Source organism: Porites lutea, chromosome 13 (assembly GCF_958299795.1).
Source record: "Porites lutea chromosome 13, jaPorLute2.1, whole genome shotgun sequence".
Taxonomy (NCBI): domain Eukaryota; kingdom Metazoa; phylum Cnidaria; class Anthozoa; order Scleractinia; family Poritidae; genus Porites; species Porites lutea.
The window spans coordinates 17103241-17120018 of record NC_133213.1 but is presented as its reverse complement, the minus strand read 5'-3'; the positions used below and the strand labels follow the sequence as shown (position 1 = coordinate 17120018).

The 16778-nt window shown below is 39.1% G+C and overlaps 1 protein-coding gene across 1 annotated transcript in view; it reads left to right on the top strand.

Annotated features, from left to right (window-relative positions):
* LOC140922621 (uncharacterized) overlaps positions 1-8927 on the top strand; it is a 28649-nt gene extending 19722 nt beyond the window's left edge. Inside the window, exons 6-10 of the mRNA XM_073372605.1 lie at positions 1-134; positions 1462-1542; positions 2939-3175; positions 6186-6305; positions 8476-8927. The exon at positions 1-134 is cut by the window's left edge and continues 199 nt beyond it. Of these exons, the coding sequence (XP_073228706.1) occupies positions 1-134; positions 1462-1542; positions 2939-3175; positions 6186-6305; positions 8476-8732 (829 nt within the window). The 3' untranslated portion in view covers positions 8733-8927. The remainder of the gene's footprint in view (positions 135-1461; positions 1543-2938; positions 3176-6185; positions 6306-8475) is intronic.
* The last annotated feature ends 7851 nt before the right edge of the window (positions 8928-16778 follow it).

Here is a 16778-nt window from a genome sequence, read left to right as displayed (position 1 = left end):
TCCAAAGAGACCCAAGCAAGGCAACAGCAGCAAGCCAGAGACCTCTAGCAGTAAGGAAACCCTGGCTGAAGGAACTAATGAATCTAAAAAGAAAGATGATATTCCTTCAAAGGATGAAATAATACCTATTCAAGGTGAGCCTGACAACAACGTTGATTTGAGTAGCCTTAGATATTTTTTCTATTTAATCGAGTGTACTTTTTATCTTGACGGGACAGTAAAGACTATGTAAAAAAACTCGAAAGTTTACTTTATGGACTCATCCACTCTTTTGCCACCAGAAATTTTGTATTTTCTATTGGCTGATATTCCCTTAACTGTTACTTGCAAAGAGCTAAATATTTAACAGGTTACTAAGCATAACTGTAGTTATTATCATAGTTGGTACTGTAGAGGATTTTTACTTTATAATGCCAGTGACATTTAGAGGGAAAAGTGTATCAAATAAAGAAGTAATTCTTAGCTTCATTCAGCTACTTCTTAGTGTTAAGTTAATTTGTGCATTTATTTCGAGAGGGCATCATCGCAGGCTATTAATGACTATCAAAGGATTTCCTGTCAGTCTTACTGCAGTGACTGCCACAGCATTGATATAAACTATTCCCTGGTTAATCGAAAGATGGTTAACTTTAAACCAGGATTTAGCCAAATTTTAAGCGAAATTTTCCCGTCTAGTAATAAGTTACTGATGGGGCTTATAAAATATTGCCGAACCTTTACTCAGAGACCGGGTTATTTCAACCCAAAATGACAGTCCTAAGCAATCTACAAGAAGGCAACCGAGCGTTGGGTTATAATTTTAATACTTATTTAGGGTTAATCGATCTTCGAGGAATTTGGCCTAGAGTTTTATTCGTTATTGTACAAAATGCCTTTAAGCTTGGCTCTCACAGGTTCTCTGTGGCTATGTAGCAACACAAATGACATAAGCAAGCATTAAAGGGTATCAAAACCTTGAAGTGAGTAAGTCTTTTTTTGTTCAAAGGAAATTTAACTCCCTTTTTGCTCCTCTCCCCCCAAATATTCCACGTTAAAAAAGTGTCGCATTCCTCATGAATTTTTCGTTGAAGTTCTAACTCTGATGGTCACAACCGGCCTCAAATATTCGGTGTCGAAAAACGTGACATTTGCCAAATGAATATTAGAGGTCATATGCGTTTGGTGTACGTGGCAAAAAATGTCTGTTCCTTCCTTCTTAGTTGTGCTAAAAATATTACTTTTTCCTTATTTTGTTTAGTTAGCCCTTTTCATTTTCCAGATTTTTTTGTATGTTTTTTTTTTTTTATCTACAATGCAGTTACTTCTTAGCTGTCATTAAGCTATTGTTCAACCAAGTGGAGGTCTGGGTCGTGTATTGTAAAACATATGACAAACCAACCTGGTTAACTGCTTGGGTTTGGTCTTGGGGTCTGCCGGATTATAAGGAAAAAGTCGCTATTTCACTGACTGTCTTTACTGTAGAGTCTACTGGCTCGATTGAAGGTGTTGAAGAAGCTGATGAACTAGCAGGGGAGAGAGGAGCTGACTGCAAAGCGTTAACTGGTACTTTGAAGAATTACCTGTTTGATTTTTTTTAGTTCAAATGCTGTTAAACTTGGTTTTCATGGCAGCAAGCGTAAGTGTGAGAGTATCAAAACCTTCTTTTCTTCTTGTGCTTACACTTTATATATGTCCATGCTTTTTGCAGTGAGAATACAGGGCTCGAAAAAAACTTACAGCTTCTCCTTTGGACTAGCAGTTCTTACATTTTTCTTGCTTAGGGCCACTGCTTGTGTGTCTTAGCTTATGTTTCAGTTACAATTTTACTTACCCTTTGGGCAATTGAGTTTTCAAAGTTACTTGCCTAGCAAAAAAATCTACTTGTCCCGGACTACCGCACGAGAGCCTGGATCACCCTCAGTGGACATATTAGTCATACATGTAATCTCCTGCTGATTATTATACCAAAATATAACGTAGTTAAGGAGCACTGTCACTAGATATGGAAAACCTAAAGATGTGCTTGCAACAGAGAAAACAGTAGTAGATTATTCTTATATTGTTGGCAAGTATTTATAGTGGCCGTGAAAGTATTTACGGTTGTTTTTTGCCCTAAACAAAGACAAGGAAACGGATTGAAACTTGAAATAATCGGCATAGCGTTCTTGTGTTGTCATTTTCTCTTACAAATTGCGAAAAGTACCTTTGTGCTGTCATCAATTCCTTTGATAACTGTCCGTGGTTGCACACGTCGTTACTACGTTTGCCATGTGGCTTGTTTGCTCCAGTTCATATCGATTAAAATGTCCAACATACGTTTGCCGTGTGGCGGCGCACATCTTTTCTTAATTTTACTCTCATCTAAATCTAAATTACCTCTTAACCTTTTTTATAACTCGATGTTAGGAATTTGTTACTAGAATACAGTCGCATATAGGTTAAATTCTGCTAAGTGTAAAGGATAGCAACTGTAACCACATGAAAAGTTAGCTTTTCCTTGTGACGTTTTCCATTGTTGTGGACTATGGCAATCATCCCAACTTTTCTCTTATAAATCAGACGGCTTGGTACAGCGGATTCCTGGACTAATGTGAGGTGTTTGGGTCAAATTGGGTCTGTACCTTGCGAAAGCCTTTCTTGAATTAAGAGATTTATGGAAACATCCTTGACCAAATCCCAGTCCAAGGAAGAAGGAGGTCTGGGTCAGTCAAGATTGAAAACAGGGAAACCAGCATGGGTGAAGATCTGGGGCAAGTTGCATAAAAGCTAACGTGAAACGTAACCGCTAACGTCCTGTGTTAAATGAAGGGTCAATTATTTAAACGAATTCTAATTGTTTTAGACATCAGTGGTCCTCAAGGTTTGTCTATGAATGGGTTATTTGAAGTAAATTAATGTTTTTCCAGTCTGAGCTATACGCCTTCTTGACATTGTTCACTCACGTTCTTCTTCTCTTCAGAGTCAAGTAAGAGCAGCTTGCCTAAAGTTGGATCGAGAAAAGAAGATGCAATTTTTTCTGGGAGGAGAACAATGTTTGGGGAAATACCAGGTCAAGGTGGTTCAAAGAGAGCAATTCCAACCCGAAATAATGGTGCGTGTGCATCTCCTTACAAAGGCAAAGGGAAACAACCTAGACACGAGAACAAGGTTTCCGTTGAAAACGGGAAATTAAGAGTGGCCCTCGAAGAATTATCAGGTAACAAGTAATTTTTTTTCGGCACCCGTCAATGCCTCAAGGCAAGGGGTTTAAGATACCACGACGGATATAGCGGTGAAAACGTCTCTTAAAAGTGTATTCGCGTTTTTTTATTCTTTATCGCGATTATTCTAATTCGCTTACTCTGTCACACATGTTGGCGAGCTCTTCCTTGGGGTGAAGCCGTGCAGTGACCCCCTACAGCCCCCCCCCCCCCCCCCCCAAAAAAAAAAAAAAAAAAAAATTATGAAAATAGGGCGATTCATGGGCAAATTCAGGGCTTGCTTGTGTTTTATCAGTCTTATTCACACCACTTGGTGAGATGATTTCCATTATGAAATCCTCTTTCCCGTCAACTGTATTTTGCTGGCATATTTGGCTGTATTTTTCACTTGGGCGTCGTGCTTGACACCGAAATTTGGGGGTCATGATCTAAAAATGAGCCTTCAGAAACTTGCAAGGATGACCAAAAAAGGATAAAATGCGCATATCTTGTGATTCTGTTTCAAATATACACTGGCGTTCTAAGCACGTAAAATGCAACTTAAAACTTAACGTGGGTATTCGGGAAGCGCAGTACGGCCAGTCAATAAGTTTAATTAGCAAATCAACAACTTTGCACTTGCATCTTATTGTTTTATCAACATTTCTTTGCCATCACTTCACGACCACGGCGTGCAAATGCCGGCTAACTTTACGTTTTATTAAGGACGTAAACAAACGAAGACGAACTTTTTTCCTCTATGAGCAGGGGCACCCAACGACTGTTTTCTGTAAAATATCTGTTCGGAGAAGCAAATATTGCCTAGAATTTTCTACTACTTGAGGACGGCTAAAAATTTCTAGATGACCGTTCCATTCATGTACAATTTTCGAAGCTTATCTACTAAATTCCCTTCGATTTTCTGAAGTTTAATTTTCGCATTTTGCCTCCCAGGTTAGACTATTTTTTTGTAGAAAGAAAGGAAACCTACAATTTTCGGATTCAAAAGTGTGGTGGAGAGAGAAATTAGAAAATGTCTCACTTTCGTAGTACGTCAAATTTCATGTAAAATTTTCGGGAAAATAATACTTAAGCCCTTGTAATTTCGAATAGACTCAAGTTCCCCTAGGATGACCGAACAGATACAAATTTTACAGCTTCGCTTAGAATGCTTTTCAAGAGGTCTAAAAGTACTTTGGATAGCCAAAAAACTGTGTTTTCAATGCATTTAGAAGGAAACGGTCGTTGGGTGCCCCTGTATGAGTTTGCCTACATTTGACAAAATAAGCGACTTGTAGTATCTATCGCGAAAAAGAATAAAAGAATGCGAATTCACTTATATTAAAAAGCAACGTTTTGACCGCTATAGCAGTCGTGGTACCTTGAACTTGAGACAGTGTTTCGTGGCGGGAAAAATACTTCCGTTCACCGTACTAGACCCTTCCGTAGTCGTTGCTTAAAGTTCCTAATAGCCGGGGGCGATTATTCGAGGGAAGGCGCTTAATCGAGGGACGGCTATTATTACGGTAATACGGTAATGTTACACTACATTACATTAGTATCACCCTAAAGCTCTCTTCCCCTACCAATACCATCCTTATTTGCTGTTGTTGGTTTTTTGTAAAAATCCAGGACTACTGTCAAGTTGTTTTTTCTACTAGCTACAATAATAGACAAAACTGTTGGGAAGGTTACTAGTTTTTACCTTGGTTTTTACTTCTATCCCCCCGTCCCTGGTGCAATGTTGGAAAAAATTAAGTATTTTTATTAGTGGTTATTCCTTGTTTGATTTCCCAACATTGAATAGGGGACACGGGGTATATCTTTTCCTGACGAGAAAAAAACCTTTTTAATTAAACATGAAAGAGAACTTAGTGAAATGCCGATGAGCAAGTATGTTCAGTAAAGCTACTTTCCCAACTACTTTTGTCTAAGATTGTAGTCACCCAGGTGCTGAATGAGCTTTCTTGAATGCAGTGTGGCAGCCGCCTGGTTAGGCCGGTCTGCTGAGCAGGAGATCGCGGGACCAACACTCAGGGTCTGAGTAGAAAGTGCTGCTTTTGTAATGACATCTGCAAACGGTTAGACTTGCTAGTCGTCTGGGATAGGGTCCTGTCTCACAGCACTTTCACTTATCTGGTTCTTGTGGGATGTAAAAGATCCCACACCTCTGTTCGAACCGAGTAGGGAACGTAGACCCTGGTGGTGTGGCCAACCTTTCCTGGGCTGGATGGGTTATCTGTAAGGAGAGATAACCTCATAATCCTCCTCCAGGTGTCGTAATAGCTACTAGTGAACAGTGTACGTATTTATGTATGTAATGAAATACTCAAGAAAAGATGATTCGGCTCATCGGCCTGGACCTGATTTGGCCTTTAATTTGTCTTCGTCTTCCTTAGGAAACATTGAGGTTCTCGGGAGACAAACCTCACACTTTTCCTTGAGGGCAGTCATTAAGTCCTAATTGTAACAGCACTTCAGCATTGTGCAGCGACAGAAATTAGAACGGTCGCAATAACTTTCAAATTCTCTTGATTACTGGAACAGACCAAATATCGGTATACCCGCTTGATAAAGGTGTTTTCGTACAGCCTTTTCTGTTCTATTCTCAGCCAGTACATTTGAGAACTCGGTTAACAATTCCGCACAAGTGCGAAAACCTTTCCTACATACAGTCAGATTATGATTTGGTTACAAGATGACTTACCCTTTGGGCAAGTGAGTTTTTAACGTTACTTGCCCAGCAAAACAAGCTGTTACGGTTAGCGAAAGCCTTTCTTGGGTTAAGAGATTTATGTAAAACATCCTTTACTAGATCCCAAACCACTGGTGGCCCAAGCGTAACATGAGTTTGTATGGGAAATGAAACTTAGACGAAATAAGTGAACTAGAAGCGATAAAAGTTATCAACAAAGTGTAAATATTGTTACCTGGTGTCGTCGTCTTTGGTTTTACGAAGTGTCAGCGCGATTTGAGTACTTTTACATCATCTGACCTGACGGTGTAGTAATATTATTATTGTTTCAGTCACAGGGCAGAGTGTAGAGCGCCATGACGTTGGAAGACTGGACAATAACGATAATGCTAAAGGGACACAAGACGACGCGAAAAAACCCGTTGAAAATGAAGATCTTCAAAATGGGACAGGTAAATTAAAAGTGGCTCACAAAGGCTCACTTGGTAACAAGAATGAAACATAGTGTAGTCTAATAATGTTCTGTAATTACATTACATTTCATGACACTTGGTGGACTGATAGGTCCTACAAGGTCAGTGCCTACCCTTTTAAATGGCTTATCGATCAAAGGCATCTTTTGTAGTGGCACCTTAGGAACAGATCCCTTGTTCACTGTCTTCTGACAAACATCACATGATTTGCAGAAACGGGTTACATCACCTTGAATACCTGGCCAATAAAATGCACTCTCAATCTTGTCAGTCGTCTTCTTAATACCTAGAGAGGTTTCCATCGTACATGGCTTTTAGCGTTTACGAAGTCGTTCCGTCGCATGTCAGTCGCGTAGTTGGTTTGTTTAGGCCTCGAGAGAAACTTTTGCAGCGAGGAAAAGAAATATAATGCTGTTGAAAATACTTGTGAAATGATTGCTCGTCCTATTTCCGGACAAGTATTTCCAGACAGCGAAACATGGATATTTTAATCGCTTTATCCAAACTATTTCTCGCTGTTTTGACAATATTCTGACGACAAAAGACTGTCTGAGGAATAATCTAGGTGAAACTTAACCGCTTTTTTAATTACGAGCTCTTACAGTAAAGTATTTGCAACATAATACAACGCCTCGGACTGATAAGGAGTTAAAGACTTTATTATAAAACAATTCATTTTTAATGCCTTGAAACGCTCGTTGGAGAAAGTCTCACGCGGGCAACTTTTTGCACAGAAATCAGTCAAAAAGGACTTCGTCTAAGTTGTTCAACTGAATAAATCCGGTCTTTAAACTTGTTGGTTACGTACAATTCTTTAGGTGCCTAAAGCCCTGTTTACAAGGAGAGGGGGGGGGGGGGGGGAACCCTGGAGCCAGGTTTACCCTAGCAAGACGTGTTTACAAGACAGGTAGGGTTACCCTAGCGCTAGGGTAACCCTACCTGAGTGCAGGGGTTACCCTAGCAAGAGGGTTACCCTACCTGCCTTGTAAACGCTCTACTAGAGATAACTCGCCTACCCGGGACAACTTTCCTCCCTCATGCGTGACCAGTAATCTTGACAATTTGAACGGAATTATCCAATTTCTGAGCTAAACTATAAACATCTGAACAATAAAGGGTATTTTCCGTATACGACGATAATATTTTCCCGTGTTTTCGTGAATTCTAACGTGTTTACCGTAGAGAACTTTAAATTTTATTTTAATCATTAGACTTTTCAAAGAATTACGTCTCGCATGACGAAACACGTCAACAAAGCTGGTAAAGTTTACCCGGGTGATAGGGTAACCCTACCTGTGCAATTTGCTTGTAAACCAGAGCTATCTTTAACCCGCTTGCTAGGGTAACCCTAGCACAAGGGTAATCCTCTCTCCTTGTAAACAGGCCCTAAACCGCACCCTCAACGGAAACCACAGAGGACTCGCTGCAGAGGTTTCTCTCGGGGCGTAAACAAACCAACTACGCGAATGAGAAGCGACGCGAACGGCTTTGTAAATGATAAAACTGCCTCTTTACATCAATTTAAAATTTATTGCAATTTTATCTTAATACTATCTTAGCCCTATATATACACCTAAAAGACCTTTCACTTGAAAAGCGTATGCATTATTTAAGTGACACCTTTAAATGTGACCATTAAATAAGTTCGCTACAAAAGGCTTCTTCTCTTTGTAAAAAATATTTTTCTCTTAAATTAAATGATGTGAAATTGGTACCTTTAAGTTTGGAAAAGCTTTGAAACGTTTCAAGGAATAGCAAATTTAGAAATATGCGAGAAAGTTCGTTGGAACCTTTAAAGTTAGCCAAGTAATGTCTGGTAGCTTGAAACAGTCTACATCTTATTACACGTTTGGGGCTCGTTCGTTTCCCTTTTTTTCATAGCGATAGAAAGTGATGAAATCTCCACAACTTGCAATCAGGCATAGCTGGAATGTTAGACATAGTATTTGATATACGGTGTCGCACGTAAAAGCGTAAATACTTATGAAAGATCTTTAGGTGTGTTAGCATGTCCTATCATTTTCCAGTGATTCAATCAAGGTGAATTGTGTGAGGGCTTTGCAAACCTCACTATCCACTCCACAGTAATTTGTAAACCATTATATGCAAAGCGCGAAAACACTCCTTATTTGTATGGATGCTTCTTCAGAGGTTACAGTTGAGGCTCAAGCCAATGGCAGAGATGAGGGTGATAACAATAGTGATGGAATTAGACCAAGTGGAGCAATGGCAGGAAATCGAGCAACCCCTACCATAGAGGGACAAGAATCGCAAATAAGAAGGAGAAAATCGGAAACACCACCTGACAGTCCCACGAGTAAGTCAGATATTTGTAAACCAATAATATCCGGAGTGGCATTTCGATGGCATTTCTTAATTTTGGTACAAGCAGTTGGAGTTAACTAGTTTACGCAACATATTTGAAATTTAACGTTCCATTAATGTGAAACACTGTCAATCCAGTTTTATTCAATTTTTAATAAACCCTTTGACGACTTGTTATGCCAAAAGTAAGCCCATCCCGTCCCCCATGTATAAACCAAGACGCCATATTGACGTTGACCGGGCTTCCTTATACTTAAGGATGGTTAGATAAGTAGATTCTCACAACAACTTCAGCCAGCAGGCCAATGTGCTAAGGTCATCTTAACCCGTGAAAGGAGTGAAACATAGAATGTAGATGATGAAGATGATGATTTTACATGGATGTAACCAGTCACCATCATGGACCTGGCAAGAGTAAATTGAGATTCAACAGTATACGGGAAAATACTAAGACTTTATCTCCAACTGTAACAATATAAATGTTTTTGACCAAAATGCCACAACTTTGCAACACCCCAAGGAAAGTGAAGTTTCTTTGAGGGCGTGGTCGATTGTCACTTGACGGCTCAAATTTAGCAATTATTGAATGAGGCTGAGTAGGATATGAAGAATTATGCAACGAAAGCCGAATTCAATTATTGCTTTATTAGTCATTCAACATAATTCCAAGTTTAAAAACTAGCTAAAGCATGCTTACCTACGTCGATGTTAAGTTCATATCGATAGTGCATCTTTATCGGGAAGTTTAGGATATAAAGGGCTTTTCCGGTCTGTAAATATACTCTTAATAGCAGATGTCGTCCGTCCAGTTGTCTTCTTGCTGTTCCTGCTATGTTTGAAGACAACAGTTCGCCGTGAAACGAGTAAAATGTTCCGCCATTACTCACTTCGCCATTACTCTCTTTGAAAACAACTCAAACTTGTCCCCAGATCTTCTCGATTAAATGTTCAATAATCTGCAACTGTGCTGCTTTTTTGACGTCATCGGTTCGATATGGTAAAATTCTTCAAAAGTTTGTCACTAGTAGCTGGTTATGATGAATTATGCGTGTGATTTTGGCCAATCAGAAACATTTTGAATGAATAATAATCATTAATATTCAGTGTAAAACCTGTGAGAAATTATCTTAACCATCTTTACAATGCATGTATCACAATTTGAAGGCATTTCAGGTTAAATTTAAGTTAAAATTAGTGAAAGGAAAGAAAACCGTATTTGGACAATCACGTCATAATGAATGCCTAAAAAGACCATCTTAACACAAGAATTGAGCTTGGCAACAGTGATTTTCCAGATCAGCGTATTTTAGTTAGTAAGAATAGCTATGTTGCCAAAAATCAGACAAAAATGCCCGTGGGTGTCACATTTTGGTTTCCTGTGTACCCGACTATTAAGCAACTACGACGAAAAAGGCAGTGAAAACATCACTTGCGTTCATTTTCTCTTCATCGCGTTTATTTAGCCTCGCTTGGCTTGTTAAATTTTTGGAGTTGAATACTACAGGACGGCTTCCAAGAAGAGAAAGAAGAATTCGTCGTGGTGTGTTCACGTCCTTCATTATGAAGTTTCACGTCGTAGTCTTGCAGTGGAAGTCAATGAAATGTACCGAAAAGAGTGATGCACGTGCAAAGCTGTTGTTTTTCTGATAAAATCAAATGTTTTTGACGATCTCAGTGACCTCGTCGTCGTGGTTGCTATAGCTCCCTGTTATCCGACATAGACGACCGAATAGAGTGGTTTTCGTTTGAGTGTCGTAAAACCAAAACCAAAGTAATTACTCTGGCCAATCACATAGGACACAGACAATACATTGAACCAATCAAAACTCGAAGTAATTACATGTGGCTGACGCAAAGCGCGGGAAAATGCATGCGAGCGCGTCACAATTGGCTTTGGTTTTACTTCTGATTGGATGAAAAGGTGGCGCGAATCTTTTAAGCCAATCGCATCGTGTAGAAAGTGCAAAACCAATTACTTTTCGACACTCAAATGAAAACCGCTCTAATGCCTGGTTTATGACTGAGCGTGTAAGCCCAGCATAAGACTTCGAGTAGATACCTCAGTAGTGCTGTAGAGCCTTTCAGGTGGAATTATTTTTAACCCATTGACTTTTTACTCTTTAAGTATGCAGAGACGCTTCTCCAGGATCAAGGGGTAAGTACAAAGCTCAGTCCAACATTAAAGTAAGAGTATTCTTTATGGTTAAATTAAAACATTTGCATGCTTGTAACAGATATTTTTGTTTTTTGTTTTACCAGAGGGGAAGGTTAAACTCCCATTTCTTTGTGGCATGTAACGAAAGTCTCATTTCACACCCATCGTAGAACATTCAAAAGCAAAGAGAGAGCTTTACTCTTACTTTCGAGCTATGGAAGAAATCTGTGTCATGACCAATTTGATACCCTCAGGATTGCTTCCTGATTGACTTCAAAATTAACATTCTTACTGCTGAGAGTATTCTAACTTCGCTCAACAATGTGTACCTCAAAATATTGGTTTTGGGGGGAGGGGGTGGGCGTACACAAGGGGAGGGGATAGGTATGTCCACTGTTCAAAAAGGGGCCATTTTATAGAAGTATCTCAACACTTGTCCCTCCTTGTAGCTTAGCGTTGATGACAACATAGGTTAGTTTTCCTTTATATCTTTTGAGTGAAATGCGAGGGAACCTCACTGAACTCATACTTTTTGGAGTCTTTACATTAAAAGTACATCACTGAAATAACTTTATTCCCTAGCCAGAATGGTTGATGGCAAAGTCCCTCGACGAAAGCTCGAGTATTGTGTTTTAGTCAAGTAATTGTTTAGTTAGTCACTTTGTGGTGTGATTAAGTGACCAACCTCATAATAGGCCGAGATGTCACCTTACTTGCCATTTTTACCGATTTACTTGTAGAAACTCAAAGGAAAGAACCTTCAGGCAAAGCTACGGGGGTAGATTGTAACTTTTGGGTGAGCAATGAGGTAGCCATAGTATTTCTAGTAGCTGTAGTAGTAATAGCTGTAGTATTGCTAATAGCGTTTTTGTACGACAAAAACAAGCTGGCGTCGTGTTCAGGCGCTGAGCAGTGATAGCTTTATTGTGAAAAGTGGAAGTCACCATTCTTCCTAAGATAATACTACTTCAAACATTTTCTAGCTAGCGTTTGTATTTTAAACCAATAAAGTCGTCTCTTATATCGATTGTAATTAGTTGAATATTTCCCCTGGTAATTTATTGGGTTCTTGCGGGCAAAACCGGCCAACAATTTAAGCTCTGTTCAAACGAAGGGCAGAAGATTTAATTATAATGTTATTGGCATAAAAAACTTTACTTGTCTAATGATTCAAAGCAACAATCACTTTATTGAAAATTAACGATAAATTAGTGTTGAAGCAAGGCTTTGATGCACTAGAGACAATCCTCTCGAAGGGCAGCGAGAATTATATGCAATTTACCACGAGGCCTTTATACAAATAGAGTTTAGTCGCGGCACGACCAAAAAATAGGGACAGTTTCAGAAATGGAGTGATTCCTTGTTTCGATAGTTTTAATATCAAGAGCTCTATCGCCCACAGAGGGGCAATTGTATGGACCAGCCTTACGAGTACACTAGATGACAATACTGCAAGTAACGCTAGACCTTTCACCCGGTTGGCGTAGGGGTCAAAATCCCTTAAATTTGTTATTTATATTATTATGCTTTTATTTACATAAAATTTTATTTTACCAGTTTGGATTTTGTGTGTGTTATACACGGCCAACAAGCTTGTAGCTTTAACTGTGACCGTGTTTAAATGTTTAAATAAAATTTGTTTATGTAATTCGGCTGTACTACAATGACAGAAAATATATGGGAGAAAGTTTTCTAAAAACGGATCATGGACTTCTATGCACTGCAGATTTGGTGTATTATTTCTTTGTATTCACGGCGTAAGTTACACCTATCAAAGAGAAAGTGTAAAATGTCTTAATTGAAGAGGAAATAGTTGGAATTGAATTCCGATAGAAACTTTTAAATTTCCCTCCATCTTTCCCTACCCATAGTGCAACTATTAAGAGTGCGGACTCATCTTTTTGGCGTACAAACTTATTTTACAACACTTCGCGACTAGTAAGAATTTCGCTTTTAATCATGCAGTGCTCATAAGATAAAGTTTCATTTTGCCCCGTTTTGTTAGGAAAAACAGATCATTTGCGGTAAAAATTGACTTTGATTTTGAGACGACATTACCACTTGACAATAAAGATTAGCTCCGTTCATGATAAATTAAAAACTGTTGGTTTCATCTAGGGATTTATAAATAAAAAGACCCTACACAGCGATATTTGGGGGAGAGGGAATTATTAAGCACACATAATTGAACACATTTTACGATAAGATCCTTATTTTGCCTTCTGTAAAGTGTTCTTTAAAAATGTAGGAAAATATGTAATCATAGTATTGGTTCCATTTTGGGACTGATTAGCCAACAAAAATTCACCAGGGCCCAGTTGTTCGAACGCCGGTTAGCGCAAACGCAGGGTTAAATTTTAACCAGGGTTTCTGTTTTTCTTCATTTTTATCAAAAGCACTTTCTCGGATAATTTCCTCTATTCTTTTTAGAGTATCCAATCATCGTATTGTAGGCAAAGAGAATTAAACTGAATTTGCTTTTTAAGCTCTCATATCTGAGTTCAAATTTCGCAAACCCAAGGTTACCTTAACCCAGCTTTGAACAACCCGGCTCAGGACAATTGGAGAATTAGAATATATATTTAGCACATTTTGTACGATAAAACCTTAATTTCCTCGTTCAGTCAGGACTGCATATAAATGCATATGATTTATAAATTGTATATAAATAGGTCCCTACTAATTTAGTGGTTCCAGTTTTAGACTGAAAAAAACAATTCACGACGAAATTTGAAAAAAAAATTATTTTTTTTAACTAGAGTTTTATGTTACAAGCGTTCTCTTTTGCAATTCACTAATTACCTCCATGTACTAATCTGCTCATCTACCATTACGGATTTATCCTTTAATGAAAACTTTATTTTCACACAATAGTATGTACAAAATGTAATTTTTTTTCCAAATAAGGATATTGACAACACCGATTTTTAAGAAACGGTAAAAAATTAGGCAGAAATCGTCTAGTTAGCTTGGACGCTAAATTACCCTTTCGTTTTTCGTATACACCATATGTTGAAAACAGAACTACAATGTAGATGTTAGTTTTGACTGCACAATCATAGGGAAGTTTGCAAATAAAAGCTTAAAAAAATAGACTATTGTTAATTACAAAATACATTAATAATCTAACAATGCAAACGGCAATCATGATCGCCTTAGGCGACTTCTACCTTGCAATTGTTGTCGGTACAGAAACTTACCCTTGTTTTGAACAACTGTAAAGTATAGCTTCTGGCAAAGTAGTTTTCAGATAAATAAGCTTTTAAAGGTTTTTGTTCAGGTTTAAAACATAGCTCAAAGGTACTAAATAGGCTAGGCTTAAGTGTTGCTTTCCATATCAACCCATTTTAAATCATCTTACACACATACAGACTAGAGGAGACAAAACATCATACCTATAGAGCAATTTTCGTATGACCTTGAAATGAAACGCGCGAACAAAACAGAAACAACAAACTAACGGAAAGAGAGCAATTTATTTGGTCTATCGGACGGACGCAAACGCACGTAGTTTTTGGTTGGTTAAGCGAACGCTCAGGTGAAAATACTTCCTGCCCGAGAACTTTCTAGAAATCAATCGATACTTCAATCTGACATCATACTGCAGTCACTGCAACACTATTGGCCAATTGAACAATGCCTTCGCCATATTGGGGTTTTTTGGGCGGGAAAACGAAGAGTCCATGTTTTGATCTTTTCATCCATTGGCTGATAAAACAAATAAACACTTACCGAAACCATTTTTGAAGGTCATACGAAAGTCACTCTAACCAGCCAATTTAAATGAGTCTAGTGGGAAGCTATAAAGTGTGAATGACGTAGGTTAGGTACAGTCAGCTTAGCTGACTATAAATAAGCCAGTCCAGGAAAACCGATAACTCCGAAAAGGTTCATCGAGAAGGAGAAAAAACCCTAATTAAAGGGTCCACCTGTGGATACCCGCAAAGCGCGCCAGACACACCTGATATAATTCGGCGTTGACGATTTTTCCGGGCTTGCTCGGTATTTTTTAACGTAATAAGAATAAGGTCAATTTAGAATTGAAATAAACATGTTTATGATAATTTTTTATTCTTGTGGGCTGTATATTATTTCTTCGTTATGGTCTCCATTGGCATTAAGGAAGGGATGCAGGCCGCAGTACATGAATAGATACATCAGCGGTACTGGGACCAGTTAGCGAAAATCCGTTAATAAGGCTGGAAAGAACACTTAAAAATCAGTACACATGCCAACTTTGAACGTGATTTGTTGAAAACTAACGAACAGATAGCACCGCAAAGTCGCCGAATTTTTCGCACGTTTGTATGGTAGGGGGCCCGTTAGTGCCGACTGTAAAATTTCGCGACTTTGCAAAGCAATATATTTGTTCGCTTTTAACGAATCACCTAACGAATTCTTAGTTTTAAGGCGCTCTTTTCAGCAGTGTCAATGGATATTCGCTAACTAGTCACTATCAAAACTTAAAACAAAAACCGGGAAAAGTCTATTGAAGGGTAACTATACAGCTATGTGACCCTGAATTAAAGACGAGCATTCCCTTCCCACATAGGCAAGTTTACCTGATTTTTAGCAGTGACCTTCCGGTACTAAGTGACAAAAACTAAATAGATCACGACAACAAGCATCAACATTATTCTTCCCAGAAAGGAACAGGAACGGAAGCGTTTTAACGCTCCTAATACCGTAAAATTCCGAAAATAAGCCCCTCCAAATATAAGCTCCCCAAAATCGTAAGGCAAAAAACCCTCCGTTAAATCGCCCTCACGAATATAAGCCCCCGGGGGGCTTGTACTTGGAATTTGCCCTCGAATACAAAGTAAAACAAAGACAAATGGTAAGTTTCCTTCCCACTAAAAGCTAGCCCAATCGATTTTGAAACGCAGATTTCCCTCCGAATATAAGCTCCTCCAAAAATAAGCCTCTCAAAACGGGCCTTTGAAAAATATAAGCCCCGGGGCTTATTTTCGGAATTTTACCGTATTTTATGTGCGTTCTTTAATGCCTAATTTCCCTGAGACGGCCGTGTTTTAAACGTAAGAAGATTCGTAAGACACAAAACTTTAATTATTTCACTTATTTATTCGCCTCCAAAGATATGCTCTTCCTACAAACTTTCCGTTCGGTTTTATCAATGTTTAATAAACGAGCGGGAGGGTTTTATAGGGGTATAAAGCCTCGTTCAAACGGACGCAACATTACTGGCCAACAACTCCCAACATTGCTGGATGTTACATGTTGCGTCCGATTGCACACCCTGTTGCATGTTGTTGGATGTTGTTGCGCAAAGTTTGAAACCGGTGAAACTTTTCAGCCAACAACTCCCAACATATTTTTTGTTCCGTGATCGCCGAAGCGTAGCGCAACTATGTTGGATCCGTTTGCACAGCTCCTCCAACACTGTTGGGGACACGCACGCTTATCACGCATGAATTACAAATACTTATGGGTTGTATTCTTCCCACGATACACTGCAGGTCCCAAACTTGTTGGGAGTTGTTGCATCCGTTTGCACACCACTGCCAACACGCAAGCAACAACTCCCAACATTGTTGGCGCAACAACGTTGGGAGTTGTTGCGCCCGTTTGCACACCACTGCCAACACGCAAGCAACAACTCCCAACATTGTTGGCGCAACAATGTTGGGAGTTGTTGCACCCGTTCGCACACCACTGCCAACACGCAAGCAACAACTCCCAACATTGTTGGCGCAACAACGTTGGGAGTTGTTGCGCCCGTTTGCACGCAGCCTAAAGCCACGAGGCGAAGCCGAGTGGCCCTATGCCCCGATAAAACCCGACCCGTGAATTTATTGAACGATTTCTAAAACATTCCTGGAAAAGCGTGTCTCAATGGAGTTGATAACAATGACGCTTTTGTGAACGTTGGAAATTAGCATACGCAAAAAACATTACGTATGAAATTATTATGTAAGAAAATCAAATCTCTCACGTGTTTAGAAACTTTCCAG